General features: G+C 47.6%; 1 protein-coding gene across 1 annotated transcript in view; it reads left to right on the forward strand.

The window, feature by feature from the left end:
* The window catches only part of SLIT1 (slit guidance ligand 1), a 615,356-nt gene that overhangs the window by 359,212 nt on the left and 229,040 nt on the right, over positions 1 to 27,104 (forward strand). The window contains exons 5-6 of the mRNA XM_089662084.1: positions 16,114 to 16,185; positions 22,793 to 22,864. Of these exons, the coding sequence (XP_089518210.1) occupies positions 16,114 to 16,185; positions 22,793 to 22,864 (144 nt within the window). The remainder of the gene's footprint in view (positions 1 to 16,113; positions 16,186 to 22,792; positions 22,865 to 27,104) is intronic.

A 27,104-nucleotide genomic window follows, 5' to 3' on the forward strand; every position in this document is an offset into this window, starting at 1 on the left:
TCTTCAGTATGGGAATAGCCTCGCCCTCTTCAATATGGGAATAGTATCGCCCTCTTCAGTATGGGAATAGTAGCGCCCTCTTCAGTATGGGAATAGTATCGCCCTCTTCAGTACGGGAATAGCTGCGCCCTCTTCAGTATGGGAATAGTATCGCCCTCTTCAGTATGGGAATAGTATCGCCCTCTTCAGGATGGGAATAGCACCGCCCTCTTCAGGATGGGAATAGTATCGCCCTCTTCAGGATGGGAATAGTATCGCCCTCTTCAGGATGGGAAGGTTGTTTTCCATAATCTGGAATCTTCTAGTCAATTCATTGTTATAAAGTTTATAACGTCTTTTTGTATCTTCCTTGAAGTCCTCGGCTCCGAGCCTCCAGCGACCCGTGTAGCGGCAGCAGCTTTCATCCACCATCGCCTGCTGATTCACTTGTAACGAGTCGTAGAGGACCGAAGAAGTTTTAGGTGTGAAAAGTGTCTTGTTTTGCGGTCACCTACTGGAAATCCTAAACCACAGAGGGGGGTTTTCATCCCGTCCTGATGGTCTTCATCAGGATTTTCCAAAGACGCAGCTCCTCGGAGGAGCTTCAGGCTGAACGGTCACGACTCTCATTATTCTGTGTGGCCAAGGCTCTCAGATTCAGGATTTTATAAAACTTCCAGCACGGCTCTTCCTTTTTTATGGGTATATTCGGTAGTTCAGCACCGATAACTCAACGGTCCGTCTACAAGGTCCGCTGCTGCCACACGGTGGCCGTCTTTGGCCATGCCTGCTGGCGAACAAAGCATTCCGGCTGCTCAAACATGAAGATCAGAGTTGTATATTTTTTTTTAATTTTAATTTTTATTATTATTATAAGTATTTGTAGAAAACTGACAATTTACGCAGCACTTAAAAATATATAAATAATAATGAATAATTTATATTTGCATCAGTCCCTGCATCTTAAGGAGCTTACATACATCTCATCGGCTATAGACGAGTGGTAGTAAATACTTTCGATGTTACAGTGTTTGCTCACAATGTTACTTTTTAACCTCAGGAAGGTTTTATCCCTTTCATTTATTTTTTTTTGCTATTCAGCACTGCACTACTTTAAAGTGTCACTAAACCCACCACAGTAACATCAGTCTGTAGATGCAGTAAAGCGTGCTTCATATACTCACTTTGGAACCTAAGGGATTCATGCATGGTGTAAAAAGACTGTTTGATCCTGACTTCCCCCTTCTTCCAGTGTTCCCCTCTTATTTCCTGATAAGACATATCGTGTGGAGTCACTCTGCACATGCTCAGTTTGGTGTGTATTGCTAAGGAGGTTTTTTTTCTTTTTTTTGGGAGAGTGCATGTGATCAGCACAGGGCCAATCAGCACTATCCAGACAGAGGTCAGGGGTCCTGCATCCTCCTGGAGCAGAAAGAAAACTCCTCCTACAAGCTTTAGCATGTGCTCTACTGGACACTGATATAAGTCACAAGACTGCTGTATACTGCTGATGTAGTGAATGCGGGGTCTGGGGAGAGCGGATATAGTGAATGCTGGGTCCGGGGAGAGCGGATATGGTGAATGCAGGGTCCGGGGAGAGCGGATATAGTGAATGCGGGGTCCGGGGAGAGCGGATATAATGAATGCCGGGTTCGGGGAGAGCGGATATAGTGAATGCGGGGTCTGGGGAGAGCGGATATAGTGAATGCGGGGTCCGGGGAGAGCGGATATGGTGAATGCAGGGTCCGGGGAGAGCAGATACAGTGAATGCGGGGTCCGGGGAGAGCGGATATAGTGAATGCGGGGTCCGGGGAGAGCGGATTTAGTGAATGCGGGGTCCGGGGAGAGCGGATATAGTGAATGCGGGGTCCGGGGAGAGCGGATATAGTAAATGCGGGGTTTGGGGAGAGCAGATATAGTGAATGCGGGGTCCGGGGACAGCGGATATAGTGAATGCGGGGTTTGGGGAGAGCAGATATAGTGAATGCGGGGTCCGGGGAGAGCGGATATAGTGAATGCGGTGTCCGGAGAGAGCGGATATAGTGAATGCGGGGTCCGGGGAGAGCGGATATAGTGAATGCGGGGTCCGGGGAGAGCGGATATAGTGAATGCGGGGTCCGGGGAGAGCGGATATAGTGAATGCGGGGTCCGGGGAGAGCGGATATAGTGAATGCGGGGTCCGGGGAGAGCGGATATAGTGAATGCGGGGTCCGGGGAGAGCGGATATAGTGAATGCAGGGTCGTGGGTTTAGTAACACTTTAACTGGCAATTGCACGGTCATGCAACGCTGTACCCAGATTAAATTTATATAATTTCTTTTGCACAAATTGAGCTTTCTTTTGGTGGTATTTGAACACCACTGCATTTTTTTTATTTTTAATTATATACAGAAAATTGTATAGTGTATGGCCGGCCTAAGTTTATATTAATTGGTTTGCGTGAAAGTTATAGCGTCTGCAAACCATGGGATATATACTGGAATTTACGCAGCTATAGCTGCTGTACTAATAATGGTGGTAATCAGCGACTTATAGTGGGACTGTGACAGTGTGGCGGGCAATCTGGCGCTAACAGACACTGGCTGGGAGGGACACTGACTGACACTGATATTGCAAGTGATACTAATACAGTGATTGGTGCTAGTACTGTACACTGTACTAATGACACTGGCTGGGAATGGGGTTAAAGCGGAGCTCCACCCAAGGCTTTAAGCCTTTGTCCCCCACTCCCCATTTAGGATCGGCACCTTTGGGGAGCGGGGGGGAGGGGTACCTGAATTTGACAGGTACCCGCTCCCGCTTAGGCGATCGGAAGCGGAAGTTGTCCTCCCCCCCCTCCCTCCGGTAGTCTTCCGGGACACGTGACAGGTCCCAGAAGACTATGGAGCCATACACAAAGCGCAGCACTTCTCGCACATGTGCAGTGGGCACCCGGGTGTGAAGCTGCATGCTGTAACAGCCAGGTGCCCACACTAAAGATGCCGGCGCCGGGGAGAGAAAGCGGCTGGTGAAACCAGTTGTGGTGAGGACACCACTAGACCGAGGGACAGGTAAGTGGCTGTATTTTAAAAGTCAGCAGCTACAGTTTTTGTAGCTGCTGACTTTTTTTTTTTTCAGGTGGAAGTCCGCTTTAACATCAAGATGCAATCAAGGGGTTAACCGTGTGCCATCAAGTGTAATGTGTGCTGGTTTTACTCACAGGTCTGGCTGCTTTTTCTCCCTGCTTTTCAGGGAGAAGAAACAGCCAGATCGCTGTTATGTGTGCCATCAAGTGTAATGTGTGCTGGTTTTACTCACAGGTATGGCTGCTTTTTTCTCCCTGCTTTTCAGGGAGAAGAAACTGCCAGATCGCTGTTCTGTGTGCCATCAAGTGTAATGTGTGCTGGTTTTACTCACAGGTCCGGCTGCTTTTTCTCCCCGCTTTTCAGGGACAAGAAACAGCCAGATCGCTGTTCTTTGTGCCATCAAGTGTAATGTGTGCTGGTTTTACTCACAGGTCTGGCTGCTTTTTCTCCCTGCTTTTCAGGGAGAAAAAACTGCCAGATCGCTGTTCTGTGTGCCATCAAGTGTAACGTGTGCTGGTTTTACTCACAGGTCCGGCTGCTTTTTCTCCCTGCTTTTCAGGGAGAAGAAACAGCCAGATCGCTGTTCTTTGTGCCATCAAGTGTAATGTGTGCTGGTTTTACTCACAGGTCTGGCTGCTTTTTCTCCCTGCTTTTCAGGGAGAAGAAACAGCCAGATCGCTGTTCTGTGTGCCATCAAGTGTAATGTGTGCTGGTTTTACTCACAGGTCCGGCTGCTTTTTTCTCCCTGCTTTTCAGGGAGAAGAAACAGCCAGATCGCTGTTCTGTGTGCCATCAAGTGTAATGTGTGCTGGTTTTACTCACAGGTCCGGCTGCTTTTTCTCCCTGCTTTTCAGGGAGAAGAAACCGCCAGATCGCTGTTCTGTGTGCCATCAAGTGTAATGTGTGCTGGTTTTACTCACAGGTTCGGCTGCTTTTTCTCCCTGCTTTTCAGGGAGAAGAAACAGCCAGATCGCTGTTCTGTGTGTTTGGTAAATACAAGTACTCTGTGCTGTGATTGGCCACAACCAATCAGCAGGTATACAGCCAATCACAGCACAGGTCAGCAGGGGGCCCACCCGAAAAAGCAGGCGGCGGCAAGTGGTTAAAGAAGGGGAAGACTTAATAATGTAACCTGTTGGAAAAGCCCAAGTTGCAGGTTTGTTGAACTGACATGTATTAACATGTATCCATCTGTCCGTCATGTATCACTCACATGTACAGATTGGCTTCGGATTTGCTGAAGCATTAAGAGAAAGCTGCCAGTCAATATGACCGCATCCCTACATGTGCTCAACCATCTGGCCTTTCCTAGACGTGTGCAATACATCTGCATGGAATTCGGTTGTAAACAGGATTGCTCAATGTTCTCCAAGTATGCATGCCAGCTTTGCTCGGCCTGTACATCAGGTAACCAGCCAGCAATACTTTTATCTCTTTGGGACGTTCATTGTAACCATTTGAGTACCAGCCTGTACTACCCCTTCCTGTCCAGGCCATTTCTCAGTTTTCCGTGCTGCGATAATTTGACAATTACTCCGTCGTGCAACATTGCCTCCAAATAAATTTGAGATTTTTGGATACAGAGCTTTCTCCTGGTGGTAAATAAAAAACATTTTTTTTTACATAAAGGAAAAAAGTACAAAAATGTTAAAAAATGTTTCCTTTACTCTCTGTTATAAAACATTTAAAAATGCCAGGACAGTACAATCACTCTTAAATAACCCCATTTGTTTGGAAAGTAGATGCCCCAAGATGATCCTGTTTTTTTGCCACATTTTTTTTGAATAGTAGGAAACATGCTGGTATTGAGGGGGTAAAACATAAAGCATGGGAATGGTGCACTAGAGACATAAAAGGTCCAGGTCATACACAGGGAGTAGGAGGTGAAGGGGTTAATGTACAGATCATACACAGAGAGGAGGAGGTGAAGGGGTTAGGAGGAGGTGAAGGGGTTAGGAGGAGGTGAAGGGTTAATGTACAGGTCATATACAGAGAGGAGGAGGTGAAGGGGTTAATGTACAGGTCATACACAGAGAGGAGGAGGTGAAGGGGTTAATGTACAGGTCACACACAGAGAGGAGGAGGTGAAGGGGTTAATGTACAGGTCATACACGGGGAGGAGGAGGCAAAGGGTTAATGTACAGATCATATGGGGGGGGGGTGAAGGGATTAATGTACAGGTCATACACGGAGAGGAGGAGTGAAGGGGTTAATGTACAGATCATACACAGAGAGGAGGAGGTGAAGGGGTTAGGAGGAGGTGAAGGGTTAATGTACAGGTCATATACAGAGAGGAGGAGGTGAAGGGGTTAATGTACAGATCATACACAGAGAGGAGGAGGTGAAGGGGTTAATGTACAAGTCATACACGGGAAGGAGGAGGCAAAGGGTTAATGTACTGATCATATGGGGGGGGGGGGTGAAGGGATTAATGTACAGGTCATACACAGGAGGGGGGGGGTGAAGGGGTTAAAGTACAGGTCATACACAGAGGGGGTAGGTGAAGGGGTTAATGTGCAGGTCATACACTGAGGGGGGGGGGGGTGAAGGGGTTAATGTACAGGTCATACACTGGGAGGAGGAGGTGAAGGGTTAATGTACAGGTCATACACAGAGAGGAGGAGGTGAAAGGGTTAATGTACAGGTCATACACAGAGAGGAGGAGACAAAGGGTTAATGTATAGATCATACGGGGGGGGGGGGTGAAGGGGTTAATGTACAAGTCATACACAGAGGGGGTAGGTGAAGGGGTTAATATACAGGTCATACACTGAGGGGGGAGGTGAAGGGGTTAATGTACAGGTCATACACTGGGGGGGAGGTGAAGGGGTTAATGTACAGGTCCTACTCAGGAAGGAGGAGGTGAAGGGTTAATGTACAGGTCATACACAGAGAGGAGGAGGTGACGAGGTCAATGTACAGGTCATACACGGGGGGGGGGAGGTGAAGGGTTAATGTATAGGTCATACACTGAGGGGGAAAGTGAAGGGGTTAATGTACAGGTCATACACAGTGGGGCAGAGGTGAAAGGGTTAATGTACAGCTCATACACAGGGAGGAGGAGGTGAAGGGGTTAATGTATAGGTCATACACTGGGGGGGAAAGTGAAGGGGTTAATGTACAGGTCATACACAGTGGGGCAGAGGTGAAGGGGTTAATGTACAGCTCATACACAGGGATGAGGAGGTGAAGGGGTTAATGTACAGGTCATACACTGAGGGAGGAGGTGACGAGGTCAATGTACAGGTCATACACGGGGGGGGGGGGGGGAGGTGAAGGGTTAATGTATAGGTCATACACTGAGGGGGAAAGTGAAGGGGTTAATGTACAGGTCATACACAGTGGGGCAGAGGTGAAGGGGTTAATGTACAGCTCATACACAGGGAGGAGGAGGAGGGGAAGGGGTTAATGTACAGCTCATACTCAGGGAGGAGGAGGAGGTGAAGAGGTTAATGTACAGGTCATACACTGAGGGAGGAGGGGAAGGGTTAATGTGCAGGTCATACTCAGGGAGGAGGAGGAGGTGAAGAGGTTAATGTACAGGTCATACACTGAGGGAGGAGGGGAAGGGTTAATGTGCAGGTCATACACAGAAGAGGTGAAGGGGTTAATGTACAGGTCATACACAGAGAGGAGGAGGGGAAGGGTTAATGTACAGGTCATACACAGAGAGGAGGAGGGGAAGGGTTAATGTACAGGTCATACACAGAGGGGGCTGGATGTGAAGGGGTTAATGTGCAGGTCATACACAGAAGAGGTAAAGGGGTTAATGTGCAGGTCATATACAGGGCCATGGTGGATCTGGGGTATACAGGAGAGGGTGTGGTAGTAAGTGCTGAGCGCTATGTTCCATGGTAATGGGAGGTTCACATTATACAGGTGCAGCACCACACATGTGCCTTCCTGTGCGTCGCATGTGGGGCAGCCCATTCATTTCAATGTGCTGATCTATGTATGAGAAACATGGAAAGAAGTCCCTGACCCTTTTCCAAAAACATGCCGCCCTGAACCATTTTAGCTCGTGTTATAAGTTGCATTGGGTGCCATTAACAATTAAAGGGCAAAGACTTTCTTTGTGTGTCAGGAAAACACATGATTCTGCGTGCATTCCTGACACCCACAAGGTGTGAACCCAGCCTGAGTTTCTGACCCCATGGTATTCAAATAGGAGGAGACATGTTACCAGCTGCACTATGGAGTGGGGGAAAAGGCCCCCCTTACAGGGGTGAAGAACCCATCATCCCCCCCAACATGCTCAGTAACTCAAAGGGTGATGCTATGATCTCAGGAGGACACACCATCAGGACAGAGCATGTCCATTTGGGACTTTTTATGACTAAGCTCCTTTTGGAGTGAAACGTGTAGGTAAGTGTATTTCCACCGGACTCTTTGAAGTTGAGCGGCTCCATTTTTGTTTCATTGACTTTGATATTAATGGATTATGTACCGTCTTGAACCCTTTGGTGGGGTGAGCCATGAGGGGAACCTTGTAGAGGAAGAGTTGGGGTTTATTAAAAATACATTCTGGACTGTCCAGCAAAGTCCAGGACAGGTGGCAATCAGATCCTTCTACCCACAACCAACCTTTACTGCCCATTGGATGAGTTGCCTCATGAATATAGGTGCTCCATGTACCGCTGACCTCATTGTCACATTCAGGGGAGGAGAGCCTTTGGGTCATGTTCAGGGGAGGAGAGCCTTTGTGTCGTATTCAGGGGAGGAGAGCCTTTGGGTCATATTCAGGGGAGGAGAGTCTTTGGGTCATATTTGGGGAAGGAGAGCCTTTGGGTCATATTCGGGGGAGGAGAGCCTTTGGGTCATATTTGGGGAAGGAGAGCCTTTGTGTCATATTCAGGGGAGGAGAGTCGTTGTGTCATATTCGGGGGTGGAGAGTCTTTGTATCATATTCGGGGAAGGAGAGAATTTGTGTCATATTTGGGGGAGGAGAGCCTTTGTGTCATATTTGGGGGAGGAGACCCTTTGTGCCATATTCGGGGAAGGAGAGCCTTTGTGCCATATTCGGGGGAGGAGAGCCTTTGTGTCATATTTGGGGGAGGAGAGCCTTTGTGCCATATTCGGGGAAGGAGAGTTTTTGGGTCATATTCGGGGTTGGAGAATTGTGTCATATTTGGGGGAGCAGAGCCTTTGTGTCCTATTCGGGGGAGGAGAGCCTTTGTGTCATATTCGGGGGTGGAGAGTCTTTGTATCATATTCGGGGAAGGAGAGAATTTGTGTCATATTTGGGGGAGGAGAGCCTTTGTGCCATATTCGGGGGAGGAGAGCCTTTGTATCATATTCGGGGGAGGAGAGTCTTTGTATCATATTCGGGAGAGGAGAGTCTTTGTGTCATATTCAGGGGAGGAGAGTCTTTGTATCATATTCGGGAGAGGAGAGTCTTTGTGTCATATTCGGGGGAGGAGATTCTTTGTGTCATATTCAGAGGAGGAGAGCCTTTGTATCATATTCGGGGGAGGAGAGTCTTTGTGTCATATTCGGGGGAGGAGAGCCTTTGTATCATATTCGGGGGAGGAGAGTCTTTGTGTCATATTCGGGGGAGGAGAGCCTTTGTGTCATATTCGGGGGAGGAGAGCCTTTGTGTCATATTCGGGGGAGGAGAGCCTTTGTATCATATTCGGGGGAGGAGAGTCTTTGTGTCATATTCGGGGGAGGAGAGCCTTTGTATCATATTCGGGGGAGGAGAGTCTTTGTGTCATATTCGGGGGAGGAGAGCCTTTGTATCATATTCGGGGGAGGAGAGTCTTTGTGTCATATTCGGGGGAGGAGAGCCTTTGTGTCATATTCGGGGGAGGAGAGAATTTGTGTCATATTCGGGGGAGGAGAGTATTTGTATCATATTCGGGGGAGGAGAGTCTTTGTGTCATATTCGGGGGAGGAGAGCCTTTGTGTCATATTCGGGGGAGGAGAGCCTTTGTGTCATATTCGGGGAAGGAGATTCTTTGTGTCATATTCGGGGGAAGAGAGCCTTTGTGTCATATTTGGGGGAGGAGAGCCTTTGTGTCATATTCAGGGGAGGAGAGCCTTTGTGTCATATTCAGGGGAGGAGAGTCGTTGTGTCATATTCGGGGGAGGAGAGCCTTTGTGTTATATTCAGGGGAGGAGAGCCTTTGTGTCATATTCGGGGAAGGAGAGAATTTGTGTCATATTTGGGGGAGGAGAGCCTTTGTGTCATATTTGGGGGAGGAGACCCTTTGAGCCATATTCGGGGAAGGAGAGCCTTTGTGCCATATTCGGGGGAGGAGAGCCTCTGTGTCATATTTGGGGGAGGAGAGCCTTTGTGCCATATTCGGGGAAGGAGAGTTTTCGGGTCATATTCGGGGTTGGAGAATTGTGTCATATTTGGGGGAGCAGAGCCTTTGTGTCATATTCAGGGGAGGAGAGTCTTTGTATCATATTCGGGAGAGGAGAGTCTTTGTGTCATATTCAGGGGAGGAGAGTCTTTGTATCATATTCGGGAGAGGAGAGTCTTTGTGTCATATTCGGGGGAGGAGATTCTTTGTGTCATATTCAGAGGAGGAGAGCCTTTGTATCATATTCGGGGGAGGAGAGTCTTTGTGTCATATTCGGGGGAGGAGAGCCTTTGTATCATATTCGGGGGAGGAGAGTCTTTGTGTCATATTCAGGGGAGGAGAGCCTTTGTGTCATATTCGGGGGAGGAGAGAATTTGTGTCATATTCGGGGGGTGAGAGTCTTTGTGTCATATTCGGGGGAGGAGAGCCTTTGTGTCATATTCGGGGGAGGAGAGCCTTTGTGTCATATTCGGGGGAGGAGATTCTTTGTGTCATATTCGGGGGAAGAGAGCCTTTGTGTCATATTCGGGGGAGGAGAGCCTTTGTGTCATATTCGGGGGAGGAGAGCCTTTGTATCATATTCGGGAGAGGAGAGTCTTTGTGTCATATTCGGGGGAGGAGAGTCTTTGTATCATATTCGGGGGAGGAGAGCCTTTGTGTCATATTCAGGGGAGGAGAGTCGTTGTGTCATATTCGGGGGAGGAGAGCCTTTGTGTTATATTCAGGGGAGGAGAGCCTTTGTGTCATATTCGGGGGTGGAGAGTCTTTGTATCATATTCGGGGAAGGAGAGAATTTGTGTCATATTTGGGGGAGGAGAGCCTTTGTGTCATATTTGGGGGAGGAGACCTTTTGTGCCATATTCGGGGAAGGAGAGCCTTTGTGCCATATTCGGGGGAGGAGAGCCTTTGTGTCATATTTGGGGGAGGAGAGCCTTTGTGCCATATTCGGGGAAGGAGAGTTTTTGGGTCATATTCGGGGTTGGAGAATTGTGTCATATTTGGGGGAGCAGAGCCTTTGTGTCATATTCAGGGGAGGAGAGTCTTTGTATCATATTCGGGAGAGGAGAGTCTTTGTGTCATATTCGGGGGAGGAGATTCTTTGTGTCATATTCAGAGGAGGAGAGCCTTTGTATCATATTCGGGGGAGGAGAGTCTTTGTGTCATATTCGGGGGAGGAGAGCCTTTGTATCATATTCGGGGGAGGAGAGTCTTTGTGTCATATTCAGGGGAGGAGAGCCTTTGTGTCATATTCGGGGGAGGAGAGAATTTGTGTCATATTCGGGGGAGGAGAGTCTTTGTATCATATTCGGGGGAGGAGAGCCTTTGTGTCATATTCGGGGGAGGAGAGCCTCTGTGTCATAATCGGGGGAAGAGATTCTTTGTGTCATATTCGGGGGAAGAGAGCCTTTGTGTCATATTCGGGGGAGGAGAGCCTTTGTGTCATATTCGAGGGAGGAGAGTCTTTGTGCCATATTCGGGGGAGGAGAGCCTTTGTGTCATATTCGGGGGAGGAGAGTCTTTGTGTCATATTCGGGGGAGGAGAGTCTTTGTGTCATATTCGGGGGAGGAGAGTCTTTGTATCATATTCGGGGGAGGAGAGCCTTTGTGTCATATTTGGGAAGGGGGGAGGTAGAGCCTATGTGTCCTATTCGGGGGAGGAGAGCCTTGGTGTCATATTCGGGGGAGGAGAGTCTTTGTGTCATATTCGGGGGAGGAGAGCCTTTGTGTCATATTCGGGGGAGGAGAGCCTTTGTGTCATATTCAGGGGAGGAAAGTCTTTGTGTCATATTTGGGGGAGGAGAGTCTTTGAGTCATATTCGGGGGAGGAGAGTCTTTGTGTCATATTCGGGGGAGGAGAGTCTTTGTGTCATATTCGGGGGAGGAGAGTCTTTGTATCATATTCGGGGGAGGAGAGCCTTTGTGTCATATTTGGGAAGGGGGGAGGTAGAGCCTATGTGTCCTATTCGGGGGAGGAGAGTCTTTGTGTCATATTCGGGGGAGGAGAGCCTTTGTTTCATATTTGGGGGAGGAGAGCCTTTGTGTCATATTCGGGGGAGGAGAGCCTTTGTTTCATATTTGGGGGAGGAGAGCCTTTGTGCCATATTCGGGGGAGGAGAGTCTTTGTGTCATATTCAGGGGAGGAGAGTCTTTGAGTCATATTTGGGGGAGGAGAGTCTTTGTGTCATATTCGGGGGAGGAGAGTCTTTGTGTCATATTCGGGGGAGGAGAGTCTTTGTATCATATTCGGGGGAGGAGAGCCTTTGTGTCATATTTGGGAAGGGGGGAGGTAGAGCCTATGTGTCCTATTCGGGGGAGGAGAGCCTTGGTGTCATATTTAGGGGAGGAGAGTCTTTGTGTCATATTCGGGGGAGGAGAGCCTTTGTGTCATATTTGGGGGAGGAGAGCCTTTGTGCTATATTCAGGGGAGGAGAGTCTTTGTGTCATATTCGGGGGAGGAGAGTCTTTGTGTCATATTTGGGGGAGGAGAGTCTTTGTGTCATATTCGGGGGAGGAGAGTCTTTGTATCATATTCGGGGGAGGAGAGTCTTTGTATCATATTCAGGGGAGGAGAGTCTTTGTGTCATATTCAGGGGAGGAGAGTCTTTGTGTCATATTCGGGGGAGGAGAGTCTTTGAGTCATATTTGGGGGAGGAGAGCCTTTGTGCCATATTCAGGGGAGGAGAGTCTTTGTGTCATATTCGGGGGAGGAGAGTCTTTGTATCATATTCGGGGGAGGAGAGCCTTTGTGTCATATTTGGGAAGGGGGGAGGTAGAGCCTATGTGTCCTATTCGGGGGAGGAGAGCCTTGGTGTCATATTCAGGGGAGGAGAGTCTTTGTGTCATATTCGGGGGAGGAGAGTCTTTGAGTCATATTTGGGGGAGGAGAGTCTTTGTGTCATATTCGGGGGAGGAGAGTCTTTGTGTCGTATTCGGGGGAGGAGAGTCTTTGTATCATATTCGGGGGAGGAGAGCCTTTGTGTCATATTTGGGAAGGGGGGAGGTAGAGCCTATGTGTCCTATTCGGGGGAGGAGAGCCTTGGTGTCATATTTAGGGGAGGAGAGTCTTTGTGTCATATTCGGGGGAGGAGAGCCTTTGTGTCATATTTGGGGGAGGAGAGTCTTTGTGCCATATTCGGGGGAGGAAAGCCTTTGTGTCATATTTGGGGGAGGAGAGCCTTTGTGCCATATTCGGGGGAGGAGAGTCTTTGAGTCATATTTGGGGGAGGAGAGTCTTTGAGTCATATTCGGGGGAGAAGAGTCTTTGCGCTTTTTATTCTTCATTACATTTTTGCAGATATTTTCCCCGGTGGAATTTTCTCATCATTGTTTTCCTATAACAATGGTATTTCTACATTCACATCTGAACTCTTCGAAATGAAAGAACGCGCCTCGCCGGCTTTTGTTTTATATATTCGATTTGGCAGACTTGAGATGCGGCACTTTCCGTAACCCTTCCCCACAAGCCGACTGTTTCAAACACAAACAACTTGTTTAACAAGCGTCTGACGTTTCGCGCTGCCACCACCTCGGAGTCCAAACGCTGCGGCGTCGGGAAAAAATTACCTCTGTGTTCGGAGCCTTTTGACCGAGGATGAAAAAGACGCTTCAAATCCTAAACGTTTGTCTGCCGGTATTTACTGCGCTGTAAATTAGTTGAAGAAATGTTCTTTTATTTTTTAATATTTATTTAACTCTGTCAGAAGTTGCACAAAATCAGCACGCGGGTTACATAAATAGAACCTCATTACAGGATTCTACAAAGAACATCGAAATGTTCTGCTACGCTGCGCAGAGTAAAGCCAGGCGGCACTGCTGGATCGGTTCCCGTTGGTCGTTTTCCTGCGTAGAGAAGGGACCGCTCTGTATTACCAGACATGATAGGGACACCAATGGCAATACAGACCTGGGGAGCGCAGAATGTAAGCGCTGGGCCTTCTGGGCTCATTTACACTCGCTTCGACTTTATAGCGCATTAAAGCGCCTACCGCTTCAACATGCTTTTTTGATGCTTCGGTGATGCTTTTATAAAGGTTTAATGATGCTTGGCAGATGCCCCGCGTGTGTTGATTTTCAGTTTTTTAGAAACCCTGCTCAGTAGTATCCTCACTCAACAGATCCCCAGCTCATTGGTGCCCTCGTTCAGCAGATCTCCAGCTTGTTAGTACCCCCAGCTCTGCTGATGCCCCACTCAGTAGTACCCCCAGCTTTGCTGATCTCCTGCTCAGTAGTAACCCCCAGCTCTGCTGATCTCCCGCTCAGTAGTACCCCCAGCTTTGCTGATCTCCCGCTTAGTAGTAACCCCCAGCTTTGCTGATCCCCCGCTCAGTAGTAACCCCCAGCTCTGCTGATCCCCCACTCAGTAGTAACCCCCAGCTCTGCTGAAACCCCACTCAGTAGTAACTCCCAGCTCTGCTGATCTCCCACTCAGTAGTACCGCCAGCTTTGCTGATCCTCCACTCAGTAGTAACTCCCAGCTCTGCTGATCTGCCACTCAGTAGTAGTTTGCTGATCCTCCTCTCTCTGGTCCCCACTCACCTCCTGATATATTGCTCCCACACTGAGCACCATGTGTGACATCTGCTAGTTTCTCATGCTCAAGTCCCCCAGCTCTGCTGATCCTCTGCTGCTCAGTACACTCACTCCAGTCCCTGCTCACCTTCCATGTTACACACCACGTGGGTCGTCTGCTAGTTTATCCTGTTCCAGTTTCCCAGCACTGCTGATCCTCTGCCTCTCATTTCTTTCTCTCTGGTCCCTGCTCACCATCCGCTATAGTGTTTCCATGTTGCACACCACGTGTGCCATCTGCTAGTTTCTCCTGCTCCAGTCCCCCAGCTCTGCTGATCCTCTGCCTCTCATTCCTCTCTCTCTGGTCCTCATTCACCACCCGCTACAGCATTCCCATTCCCATATTGCACACTATGTGTGCCGTCTGCTAGTTTCTTCTGCTCCAGTCCCCCAGCTCTGCTGATCCTCTGTTGCTCTTTCCTCTCTCTCTCTCTCTCTCTGGTCTCCGCTCACCATTCGCTATAGCATTCCCATGTTTCACACCACGTGTGCCATCTGCTAGTTTCTCCTGCTCCAATTCCCCAGCACTGCTGATCTTCTGCTGCTCATTCCTTTCTCTCTGGTCCCCGCTCACCATCCGCTATAGCATTCCCATGTTGCACACCATGTGTGTCATCTGCTTGTTTCTCCCGCTCCAGTCCCCCAGCTCTGCTGATCCTCTGTTGCTCATTCCTCTCTCTCTCTCTCTGGTCCCCGCTCACCATCCGCTATAGCATTCCCATGTTGCACACCATGTGTGCCATCTGCTTGTTTCTCTCACTCCAGTCCCCCAGCTCTGTTGATCCTCGGCCGCTCATTCCTCTCTCTCTGGTCCCCGCTCACCATCCACTATAGCGTTCCCATGTCCAAATAAATTCAAATTTGGATGTTCAAAATTCTGGGGGCCCCATACTTCCTGCCTGACAAGGCCCCTCCCTCCTTGGGTAGGGATGAGCCAGCAGTTGAGTCCAAACCTAGGATCTGGGCATTCAAAACCTTTGCCAGTTTGTTTGTCTGGAGCCGAGCATCATATATAGAAGCAGAATTTCTACCACTTGTTTAAATAACAGCTTCCTGCTGTCAATGGTTCTTAAGGAAGCCGCAGGTGCTGGCACCCACCGCATCCCTAGCAACTGCCAATATCACCGGAACAGATTTCGCTAATCCCCCCCCACACAGTAATCTTTCGTACCACAGCTCCCAACAATTAAATTTGACTTCAGCCCTTTTCTGGCAGACTGATTTACAAGAATGAGCTAGAACTTTCATTTATCTCCTAGATTGCAAGCTCGAAAGAGCAGGGCCCTTGATCCCCTCGTGTTTTGTTTTGTTACTGTCTTGTCTCATGTTCTGTCCCCCACTATAATGTACAGCGCTGAGCAAACCTTTTAGCGCTATATAAATACTGTATAATAATAATAATAATAATTTAATTGGTGGTAACTGCAGGAAAGATTACTCCACCTGCAGGAAAAATGACTCTGCCTGTCCCCAAAAAGGAGTAAATTGCCCCCTCTCTGTCACTGGCCCTTACTGCTAATTTGATGGCGTCTGGGGAAACTTTAATTGCTGGACCAGGGGTGGACTGACAACTCATGGGGCCCCCCGGGCAATAGGGGATCATGGGGCCCCTGTGTCCTTGCTCAAACTCAAAAAAGCCTATGAAAAAGGTACCAGGGACATCTCATGGGGCCCCCTACTGACCCCAGTCCCTCAGGCAGTGCCCGACTTTCCAAATGGTCAGTCCGCCCCTGTGCTGGATGCTATGAACCATGGGATTACAGTGCGTGTGCCCAAAGGGAACTGGTGAGGCTAGGACCCCTTACAGGAGGGCTGGGTCTACCCCCTTTATCTGCAGCCCTGTGTGCTTAATTTTCAGACTCTTTTGGAAATAAAAACTTGACAGAGGCTTTAACCCCTCCCCGAACCATCCAAAATGAAATAAGACATGCTGGCTGGCAGTGGGCTTTATTGAAGGATTGTTTTGGTTGGTAGAGGACATATAGATTGGTTGGCTTGGTCATTGCTGTGTATGTCCAGAATAGAAATGCTTGCTCCGGACAAGTCCATCCTCATGTGTCTGGGTGCAAAAACCTCTGAAGAGCAAAATGAAAATATATAGAGCCAAGCAGAACATGATTTCATGAAAAATTTGTATTTTGTGAATATTGTAAGTACTAAAAGTAACTGATATTTTTTTTTAATTTTTGCAGTGACCTGAGTGAAAATTTCATCCAGGCAATTCCAAGGAAAACCTTCAGAGGAGCTACTGAACTCAAAAACCTGTAAGTACAGTTCTTTCTGGATGGGGTGAGTGGTATCTGATGTTCTGATATTTATGTTCTCATTCTGAAATCCAAATCATTTTCAACATATATGATGAACATGTTGAACCTCATCCATGTGATGGAACACCAGCAGGGCTGTGGATACGGGGGTACCACCAGTCTTTCTGTACGGGGCCCAGGCAACCAGAGGGGCCCAGGCAGCTGCGTGAATCAGATGTTGGCAGAGAGAGTTATCGGCACCGTGGGGGGCCAATTACTGGAACCGATCCCCTGTATGGCTCTCTCTGCAGAATGGGGCACCCTTTAAAATTATGGACAGTCTTGAGGCACTCCATTGTAAAATGAGGTGCCTCAAGACTGTCCATAATTTTAAGGGGTGCCTCGGAACTGTCCATAATTTTAAAGGGTGCCTTGATTGAAAAAAGGTTGGGAAACACTGAACTAGATGGTAGTGTTACACGATTGCACAGAATCTTTCTTATGTTACCTAGGCTATGCTGGATATAGGCAGTATGGACCCTATTACAGACTTGGTGGTCCCCTCTGATCTTTTTGGACTTCAGTCCTCCAGATCTACCAACAGGTCATGGGTTCACCCTTACTTTATTCCTTTCTCTCCTTCATACCTGGGTCACTAGTCATTTTGATTGATGCTAGGGCCCTTGTCCAAAGATATTGGAGATCCCATATATCCCCCCACTTGCCAAGATAGATAGACACCTTTCAAAAGTTCATAGCAATTTGTGGTAGCACTGTACCAAAGCTACCAGAATTTGGATAACATTTTTTACCCTCATCTGGTTGGTTATGGGCACAAACTTCCCGAGATCCCCAGAGGTGGCCTTGTTCCAGAAATTGGACTCAGTTATTCCTAAATGGACTAGATGGTTAATCTCATATATAATATTAGCACCTAGGATCGCCATAACGAGATGCTGGAGACCGACTGTGATACCAATGGACTATGTGTAAGGGCTGGAGTCCTGCTACTTTACAAGCAGCTCTTTTCTTCAGTGCTCTGAAACTGCTCAGCTGTTGGTTACTTACCAGCCACTCATTGTTGTTAGGGATCCGGGTATGACCAGAAATGTGTGGACTGACACAGGGAAGTAGCAGGCTTCAGGAACAAAGGCGTAGTCAGGCTGGAGAGGTGGAATGGTCAGGCAGGCCGTAAGGTACTGTCAGGCACCGCCCGGTGGGATCTCTAGTGACCCACAGAACAGGATTCCCCAGGGCGCGGAGTCTAAGCCCCAATCTGCCTTTTCACCAGAGCCCCCCGATGGTGGGGATGGACTTGGCGCAGGACTGAGACCAGGTCGCAGCCCCTGAGTGCACCCAACTGTGGTAGAGGAGTCCGCCGAGAGTATGTACCGGGGGAAAGCCTGATGTGAAGGGGCTGGCAGGTTTGGACAGTAATGACTGGATCCGTGCGGGATGGATGGATCGTCTGGGTAGCGTCAGGCGTAGTCAGGCAGGCCAGGTTAGCAACGTGCAGGCAGTGAGGTACCAGAGGAGCAGGCAGAGAATAGTCAGGGTCACAAGCTGGGTTCAGTAACTCACGGGCAGCACGGTACAGAGGATCAGGCAGAAGGATGGTCAGGCAAGCCAGGGGTTCAACAGGAGACGGTCAGCAGAGGTCAGGATCAAAGCAGGGTCAGCAACAAGGCAGGAACACAGGATACCAGGTACAGGGGCTTATGGGAAACATACACCAAGGCACTGATCACAGGCCTGGTCATTCCTTAAATACACCTCCTGCAATCAGCCCCAGGTGTTGGTTGACTGCAGGAGTGAGCTTCTGGCTGCTGAGAACACCCGCTGGTCAGCCCTGGTACTGCAGCCCACAAGGCAGGTGAGTCCCACCACCAGTGCTGAGTCCATTCCTGACAATTGTCTCCACAGTGTCTCACCTGAACACCATTACCTGTCTCATTAGTCCAGCCTACAGCCAGCCCTTTTTGCTATGTTAGCAGCTTAGCTCATTTCCTCCTTTCCCTTCCGTGGTCTATGATCTCCAGTGTGTTCCTGCCTGTGTTGCTGTGTGCAATTCGGTCTGGCTGACTTCCCTTCCGATTCCTGTTTCTGATTTTTGCTTCCGACTACACTGACTTCTGGTTTCCTGACCCCGGCTTGTCTGATTACCCATTCTGGCATCCAAACCCTGGCTTCTGTTTTGACTATGTCCCTGAACTGTGGTATTTTTACTATTTCATTAACCCCCCTGGCGGTATTCCTGAGTGTAGCTCGGGGTAAAGTTTCAGTACCAAAAGCGGTAACCCCCCCGAGCTACACTCGGGAATACCATGCAGCGTTGCTCAGGGATTCCCTGCAGCACTTACCATGTCTTGCGCTCCCGTGATGTGTCCCCTACAGCATCCCCAGCCATCTCCTTCGGCCGATGCCGGCATCCGGCTTCCGTGTTCCGGTCCCTGCGAGCGTCGGGATGTACAGGACGTACGGCGGCAAAATTTTAAAAACTGACATTTTCTAATAAACTAAAATCACATAGTATTACATTCCTGTATCCAACCATTTCGCATACATCTTGTCCCGAGTGCTTTGTCCAACACAACAAACACTTTACTCCTGCGCTAGGAAAGGACTCAGTCGACCCAATAGGAATGTTCTGGAATTTTCTGGAATATGCACTGCTTGCTGCCCTCAACAGACCGGGGTGGTCCGAATACACTGGATACAAATGGAGAAACAGAAAAAGGGCTCACCGACCTAGTGCATTATCATTTAAAATAATTTATTGAAGAAACAAAATAGGTATCATACTCACAATTGGCATAATAACACGGGCATGTCAAACTGAACAAGATGTATGATCCAAACAACATCTGAGGAAGAGGTTGTGTCCTCGAAACGCGTTAGCAAGTTGGTCATCCAGGGTTCCATCGTACGGACTCAGATGTTGTTTGGATCATACATCTTGTTCAGTTTGACATGCCTGTGTTATTATGCCAATTGTGAGTATGATACCTATTTTGTTTCTTCAATAAATTATTTTAAACGATAATGCACTAGGTCGGTGCGCCCTTTTTCTGTTTCTCCATTTGTATCCAGTGCTTTGTCCTGCGCCCTGCCTGCATTTTTACCGTTCTTTCTGCCTGGAAACTGAGAAACGTCCATGGCATCCAAAAAGCGTCCCTTTAGGTCAGACGCGGTTTTAGACCGGCTAGAGAACAGCGATAGTAAATCAGACAATGGACTAAATGCAATTTCTCCTGCGCTCCGGGACCCAGGCCGGTGGTGAGTAAATCAAATCCCAACAAAGCAACCACCGGGGCATACAAGGTCGTGCAGCTCCAAACCAAGGCTGGGGAAGCCAGAACAGAACTGTGAAGTAAAACAAGAAGAAGCGCACCAACCTTGTGCATTACCTCAGTAACCAAAATTTATTTAGTAAAAGAATGGTACTCACAAACAGCGAATAAAAACAGGCATGAAAGTCCTCCCAGGGACTTCAAAGGCAAGAGGCCAGCGCGAATCCCATCATGGGGGTAGCCACTCAGTACAGCTGACGCGTTTCAAAGGTCATGCCTTCTTCCTCAGAGCCCACTTGCAGAATTGAGTGATAATGATTCGTGGGGGAAATTCCTCATCAGACACTGAAAACGATTCTGCGACTGAGCTCAGCGATGTGCGAACTTGGCGCTATATTTCACATTTCAGTGTTTTTGGTTTGATTATATTATTGAATTACATTTATTATTATTATATTATTATTTTTTAGGATTATTTATTTAAATTATAATTTATGATTTCGTGTTTCGAGTTTTATCCTCCCCGGGATGTTTACTAGACTCTTGTCCGGACAGATTTCAGTGAGTTATTCCTACAAATTACAGGCCTACAATAAAAAAACAACATATTTCCATGCAAAAAAATGTACCGCTTTGAGCACAGAAATATGGACATAATCAGACCGCTAGGGAGGTTAAAGGTGTGATTTTAACGGCACTTTCTGTCTCAGCCTGGTTTATGGTTCCTGACACTATGTCCATCAAAAATTAAACTGGATTATGGTCAATTATAAACTGACATGTACCCTCCAAAATAACAACACTAAGTTTGAGAAGACCTAGGACTACTGGATCAGATATATTTCTCCAGACTGGTGAGACCTGAGAGCAGCCCCTCATATTATTCTTGGCGACCTTTCTTTTTTCTTTTCTGTTTCTTGGTCTACTAAGTGTTTATTGGGTACAATGTTGCCGAAATTTGGTGTCCCAAGTTATTGGTAATTTTTCTTGAACTTCTAATCATCGCTATAATTGGAGAACCAGTTTACAATCTCCTCTCTTTACAGAACGCTCCCCTTTTGAGTTCTGTTTGGCGAGGAGGGGTGTACGCTGACTATGGTTGTAGTGGGAACCGGATGAGTGGAGACCACAACCTGTCGCCATGAGCCATTGTATTGATAATGGTTGTTTATAATGTCTTTGTATTGTGACTTCAAGGACCTGTTAGGGTTGTATTAGATTTTGTTTTTTTTTCCTTTTGTATTTGTGGAAAATTGAATAGATTGAAATCCAAAAGTTCATAGCAGTTTTGAGTGCCTGGATCAGTTAAACCTATCTTGGCCGATGATGACCTGAAATATTTCCCACTTTCTACTGAAACAGCTGGGGTTGGAGCCCCACTCCTTTTTCACTTTTCTCCACCTCTTCTAGTCCCCTAACTGTTTTCCCATCTTTCTCTCTTTTATCCATACCTTGACTCTCTTTTTCTTCTTTCTTCCTCCAAGCAAGCAACATTTGATCTCAGTTATATTACTGCACTTAAGAGCACAGAAATGGAAAGAATTGTGCCCCATCATTAGTATCAGTGGGAGGAATAGTGCCCCATCATTGGTGTCAGTGGGAGGAATAGTGCCCCATCATTGGTGTCAGTGGGAGGAATAGTGCCCCATCATTGGTGTCAGTGGGAGGAATAGTGCCCCATCATTAGTATCAGTGGGAGGAATAGTGCCCAATCATTGGTATCAGTGGGAGGAATAGTGCCCCATCATTGGTGTCAGTGGGAGGAATAGTGCCCCATCATTGGTGTCAGTGGGAGGAATAGTGCCCCATCATTGGTATCAGTGGGAGGAATAGTGCCCCATCATTGGTGTCAGTGGGAGGAATAGTGTCCCATCATTGGTGTCAGTGGGAGGAATAGTGCCCCATCATTGGTGTCAGTGGGAGGAATAGTGCCTCATCATTGGTATCAGTGGGAGGAATAGTGTCCCATCATTGGTGTCAGTGAGAGGAATAGTGCCCCATCATTGGTATCAGTGGGAGGAATAGTGCCCCATCATTGGTGTCAGTGGGAGGAATAGTGCCCCATCATTGGTGTCAGTGGGAGGAATAGTGCCCCATCATTGGTGTCAGTGGGAGGAATAGTGCCCCATCATTGGTGTCAGTGGGAGGAATAGTGCCCCATCATTGGTGTCAGTGGGAGGAATAGTGCCCCATCATTGGTGTCAGTGGGACGAATAGTGCCCCATCATTGGTGTCAGTGGGAGGAAGAGTGCCCCATCATTGGTATCAGTGGGAGGAATAGTGCCCCATCATTGGTGTCAGTGGGAGGAAGAGTGCCCCATCATTGGTATCAGTGTGAGCAAGAGTGCTCCATCATTGGTATCAGTGGGAGGAATAGTGCCCCATCATTGGTGTCAGTGGGAGGAATAGTGCCCCATCATTGGTGTCAGTGGGAGGAATAGTGTCCCATCATCAGTGTTCATGGGAGGAATCTTTCCCCATCATTTTTATCAGTAAGAGGAATAGTGCCCCGTCATTGGTGTCAGTGGGAGGAATAGTGCCCCATCATTGGTATCAGTGGGAGAAATAGTGCCCCATCATTGGTGTCAGTGGGAGGAATAATGTCCCATCATTGGTGTCAGTGGGAGGAATAGTGTCCCATCATTTGTGTCTGTGGGAGAAATATTGCTCCATCATTGGTGTCTGTGGGAGGAATAGTGCCCCATCATTGGTGTCAGTGGGAGGAATAGTACCCCATCATTGGTGTCAGTGGGAGGAATAGTGCCCCATCATTGGTATCAGTGGGAAGAATAGTGTCCCATCATTGGTGTCTGTGGGAGAAATATTGCTCCATCATTGGTGTCAGTGGGAGGAATAGTGCCCCATCATTGGTGTTTGTGGGAGGAATAGTGTCCCATCATTGGTGTCTGTGGGAGAACTAGTACCCCTTTGTTGTTGTTAGTTGAAAGGATAGTGCCCCATTATTGGAGTCAGTGGAAGGAGTGATGCTTCATATCAGTTGGAGGAATAGTGCCCTGAAAGCCAGATAAAGGCAAGCAAAGGGCTTCATCTAGTGTAATGCTGTGCCATCATTGAGTGTAATGTTTATACCATCTTGGTTGATGGTGGAAGCCACATGTATTTTTCTCTGTGTCTTTCAATTACTCGTAATTCTTATACTGTATATTTTTAAAACTTTAAAAAAAAAATGCACTATTAAAAAAAAAACATCTTTACAGGTCCAGACTTCTAAGAAGTAGCGGTCTTCAGTAATAAGTGACAGCATTGCCGCTGATGTTTGTTTGTAAGTTGAAGGAAAAATGGACATTGGCCCTAATGCTTTGTTTTCTTCCCAGGCAATTGGACAAAAATCAGATCAGTTGTATTGAAGATGGAGCTTTCCGAGCCCTGCGAGGGTTGGAAGTGTTGTAAGTATGATGGCTTGTTCAAGTTATTAAATTGAGCATTTCAGGTGGACCTGTTGCTTCAAGTATGGAGGCATGAGTGGGGAAGCCCTAATTAAACTTGCGCTTCAGAAACCCCCATTGTTTCTGAGGTGCACATACAATTTAGGGTACAGCCTTTCTCAGAAGAACCCTTGAAATACCTTTCTGGTCCCAGAGAATCCCTGGTAATAATTACGATTTCTATAGCTCATGGTATATTAGTGTGATGGCCAACGGGAGAGATATTTCTGATTGCCTAAAGACGACCTTCCCCACCCTCCAATAATATGGAAAGGGGGCTAAACAAGTATTCATACCTATGTCCGTGTGACTTTTTCTTCTTTTTTGTAAGAGTTTCAGGAGCTTCTGTGCTGCCTGGACCCTCAGTCTAGTGCCACCATTTTGAATATTTACATCACTATCTCTCATGCTGCTCAAGAACCACATGACGCCATGCGAGTCATCTCATGCATTCCAGAAAAACATTAGAGGCATTTGCAAAGTTAAAAAAAAAAACCTTCCTCTGAGATCTCGCAAAATCTCAGGAGATGTTTTTCTAACCAGTAAACGAATGTAATTTCCTACGGCGCATGTGCGAGATGAGGCACATGAAGTCATGGGCTTCTTCTCACACATGCGCAGTATAAGATCTTGCAGTTTAGATAGGAGATTTCCTGGTGATGTTGCCTTAAGAGGGGCCACCAATGTGCCGCCAAAGCTTTCAGAGAAACCAGGAACTGGAACACCCCCCCCCCCCCCAAAATGTAAGAAAGCAGTGGCAGGCACTTTCACATCAAATGCAGAGATGCATGCATTTTGGGGAAAGTCTAATTTCAGGAAACCCTGACAATCTCTGAGATAACCCTGGTTGAGAAATGCCTTGGAGTCTAAAGATTTAACTCTTCCAAAGAAGAATATACCTAAAATACTAATTTTGTTTTCAGAAATTCAGCCCGTCTGCACAGAAGAACCGCTCCCTCTTGTATTAGAAATGAATAGTAAGAGAGATCAGACTACACAGACAACTGAATGAGTCAGAGGATGGGCACACCAAGTTCCTGTCTCCTAGCAAAGACCTGATCCTTATCCTCTTAATTGCACACAGGCAGCCAGCAATCACGCAAGCAGTGCTGGGCTTTCTTCTTAGGATGCCAAGCATGCTCTTCATTCGAAGTTTAATTGCTCCCCCTTGTATTTATTATTGATAAAGCAATATCTATATCACCCTGTAATTTTTCAGAGAGAGATTGTAAATTGAATTGGGTGGAAACCATCATTTATTTATATACACCAACCTGGCATTTGCCTATAACAGGGGTGGGTAACTGTGGCCCTCCAGCTGTTGTAAAACTACAAGTCCCATGAGGCATTGCAAAACTGACAGTTACAAGCATGACTCCCAAAGGCTGAGGCATGATGGGACTTGTAGTTCACCAACAGCTGGAGGGCCACAGTTGCCCACCCCTGGCCTATACTGTATGGTGGAGGTAAAGGAAAATTCCATGCAAAGTTGAGATATTGGCATCACCCTACTGAATCCTCTGTTGGCTTTTGATACTTTTCTATAGTCACAATGGTGATATTCTCTCATGGTAGTTTGTCTTTTATACCTCAAGAACTTAAGAAAGGTGCCATGCTTTCCCAACTGGGATCTCCAATACATTCTCCATTGTATGTTATGGAGAATCCAACTGAGGAAGGTGACACCAGCTTTTAGCGTTGTACTGGCCTTTGCATTTGGGTGGAACTGGGCATTCTAATGAAGATATCTCAACACAAGTGTGCTAGAGCAATGACAGGCTGATGTCTATATCAGCTTGTCAGTAACCATGCAAGCCTAGCACGAGAGTTGTACAAAAACCTACACGGGGCTTTGTCCGTAGTAAAAGCTTTTTCGCTTTGTTGCAAACTCACGATGGTACAAAACAGTCAAGCTCCCATTTCACATAACCGTAATATTGAAACATTGAGAGGGAAGCCGCACTCCATCATACTCTACGATTAAGCTCTTAATAGAATGAAACATGTCGGGGGGAAGCCTATGAGGCGTTCAGCAAGGGGGAGGGGTCAGAAGCGCCGGCAGTGGATCCGAGAACCTGGGAAGAGGAGCATCAGGGCTGCTCTATGCACAACCATTACACAGAGCATGTTCACTCACCAGCCACTTTATTAGGTACATTTTGCTAGTGCCAAGAAAATCTCTCCCACACCATGACATCACCAGCCTGAACCGTTGATACAAGGCAGGATGGATCCACCACACCATGACACCACCACCACCAGCCTGAACCGTTGACACAAGGCAAGATGGATCCACCACACCATGACACCACCACCACCAGCCTGAACCATGGATACAAGGCAGGAAATATCCACCACACCATGACACCACCACCACCAGCCTGAACCATTGATACAAGGCAGGATGGATCCACCACACCATGACACCACTACCACCAGCCTGAACCATTGATACAAGGCAGGATGGATCCCCCACACCATGACACCACCACCAGCCTGAACCATTGATACAAGGCAGGATGGATCCACTACACCAGGACACCACCACCAGCCTGAACCGTTGATACAAGGCAGGATGGATCCCCCACACCATGACACCACCACCACAAGCCTGAACCATTGATACAAGGCAGGATGGATCCACCACACCATGACACCAGCACCAGCCTGAACTGTTGATACAAGGCAGGATAGATCCATGCTTTCATGTTGTTTATGCCAAATTCTGACCCTACCATCTGAATGTCGCAGCTGAAATCCAGACTCATCAGACCAGGCAACGTTACCACCAACGGTAAAAAAATCGGCCGATTTTCGTCCCGTCTATGGCCGGCATTTAACCCCATATTTACTTCTGTCCCTTACAGAGAGCTCTGCTATTATATTTTACATGAAAGTCTTGCGGTTGCAACAATGTATCCATTTGTATCCATTTCAGATACAGATGTTTTTATTCGGATACAAATGGATACATTGTTGCAACCGCAAGACTTTTCATATAAAATATAATAGCGGACTGGAATTCCTTTTCTTCTTCTTCTGCTTCTTCTTCTACTTCTTTTTCTTCTTCTTATGCTTTTTCTTTGGCTTCTTTTTCTTTTCTTCTTCGTCTTCTTTTTCTACTGCTTCTTCTTTTTCATCTACTTCTCTTCTTCTTCGTCTTCTTTTTCTCGGCTGCAAAATTTCTAACATGACCGATAAAAAAAAATGTGCCAAAACCCCGAAAAACAGCCGACCAATTAACCCACTAACGGTGCAAAAATCGGCCGATTTTATTTTCGGCCGAAAAATACCCGTCTATGGCCCCCATTAGTATGACCTGTTTGTTATTTTAAAGAGAAAAAAAAAAAAAACCAAGCCTTTAGAATCACTTTCATTGTAGAGGATGATGAAAAATGGCTTCCCTTTCAATATTTGAATATGACGGTTATGTGAAAAGGGAGCTTGACTGTTTTGTATGTGTGGGGTGTAAGCACTAAGCAGTGTTCACCAGAGCTCCTGGTGGTGTCACAGTCAGGGGTCAGGCTCGGAGACCAGTAGCTGTAGCAGTAGAGAGGTTCCCACCGACCAGCAGGATAGATGTACAAGCAGATCATCCTGGCGGATGACGCTGGCTCCCCCAAGGTATGGGGTCTAAACACTAACCGGTGTTCACCAGAGCTCCTGGTGGTGTCACAGTCAGGGGTCAGGCTCGGAGACCAGTAGCTGTAGCAGTAGAGAGGTTCCCACCGACCAGCAGGATAGATGTACAAGCAGGTCATCCTGGCGGATGACGCTGGCTCCCCCAAGGTATGGGGTCTAAGCACTAACTGGTGATTACCATAGCTCCTAGTGGTGTCACAGTCAGGGGTTAGGCTTGGAGACCAGTAGCTGTAGCAGTAGAGAGGTTCCCACCGACCAGCAGGATAGATGTACAAGCAGATCATCCTGGCGGATGACGCTGGCTCCCCCAAGGTATGGGGTCTAAGCACTAACTGGTGATTACCATAGCTCCTAGTGGTGTCACGGTCAGGGGTCAGGGTCAGAGACCAGTAGCTATAGCAGTAGAGGGACTCCCACCAACCAGCAGGATAGATGTACAAGCAGGTCACCCTGGTGGATGATGCTGGCTCCCATAAGGTAAGGGGTCTAAACACTAACCGGTGTTCACCAGAGCTCCTGGTGGTGTCCCGGTCAGGGGTCAGGCTCGGAGACTGATAGC

The sequence above is a fragment of the Staurois parvus genome, unplaced genomic scaffold (genome assembly GCF_062004578.1).
Source record: "Staurois parvus isolate SC_StPar_1 unplaced genomic scaffold, SC_StPar_1.0 ptg001428l, whole genome shotgun sequence".
NCBI classification, from domain to species: domain Eukaryota; kingdom Metazoa; phylum Chordata; class Amphibia; order Anura; family Ranidae; genus Staurois; species Staurois parvus.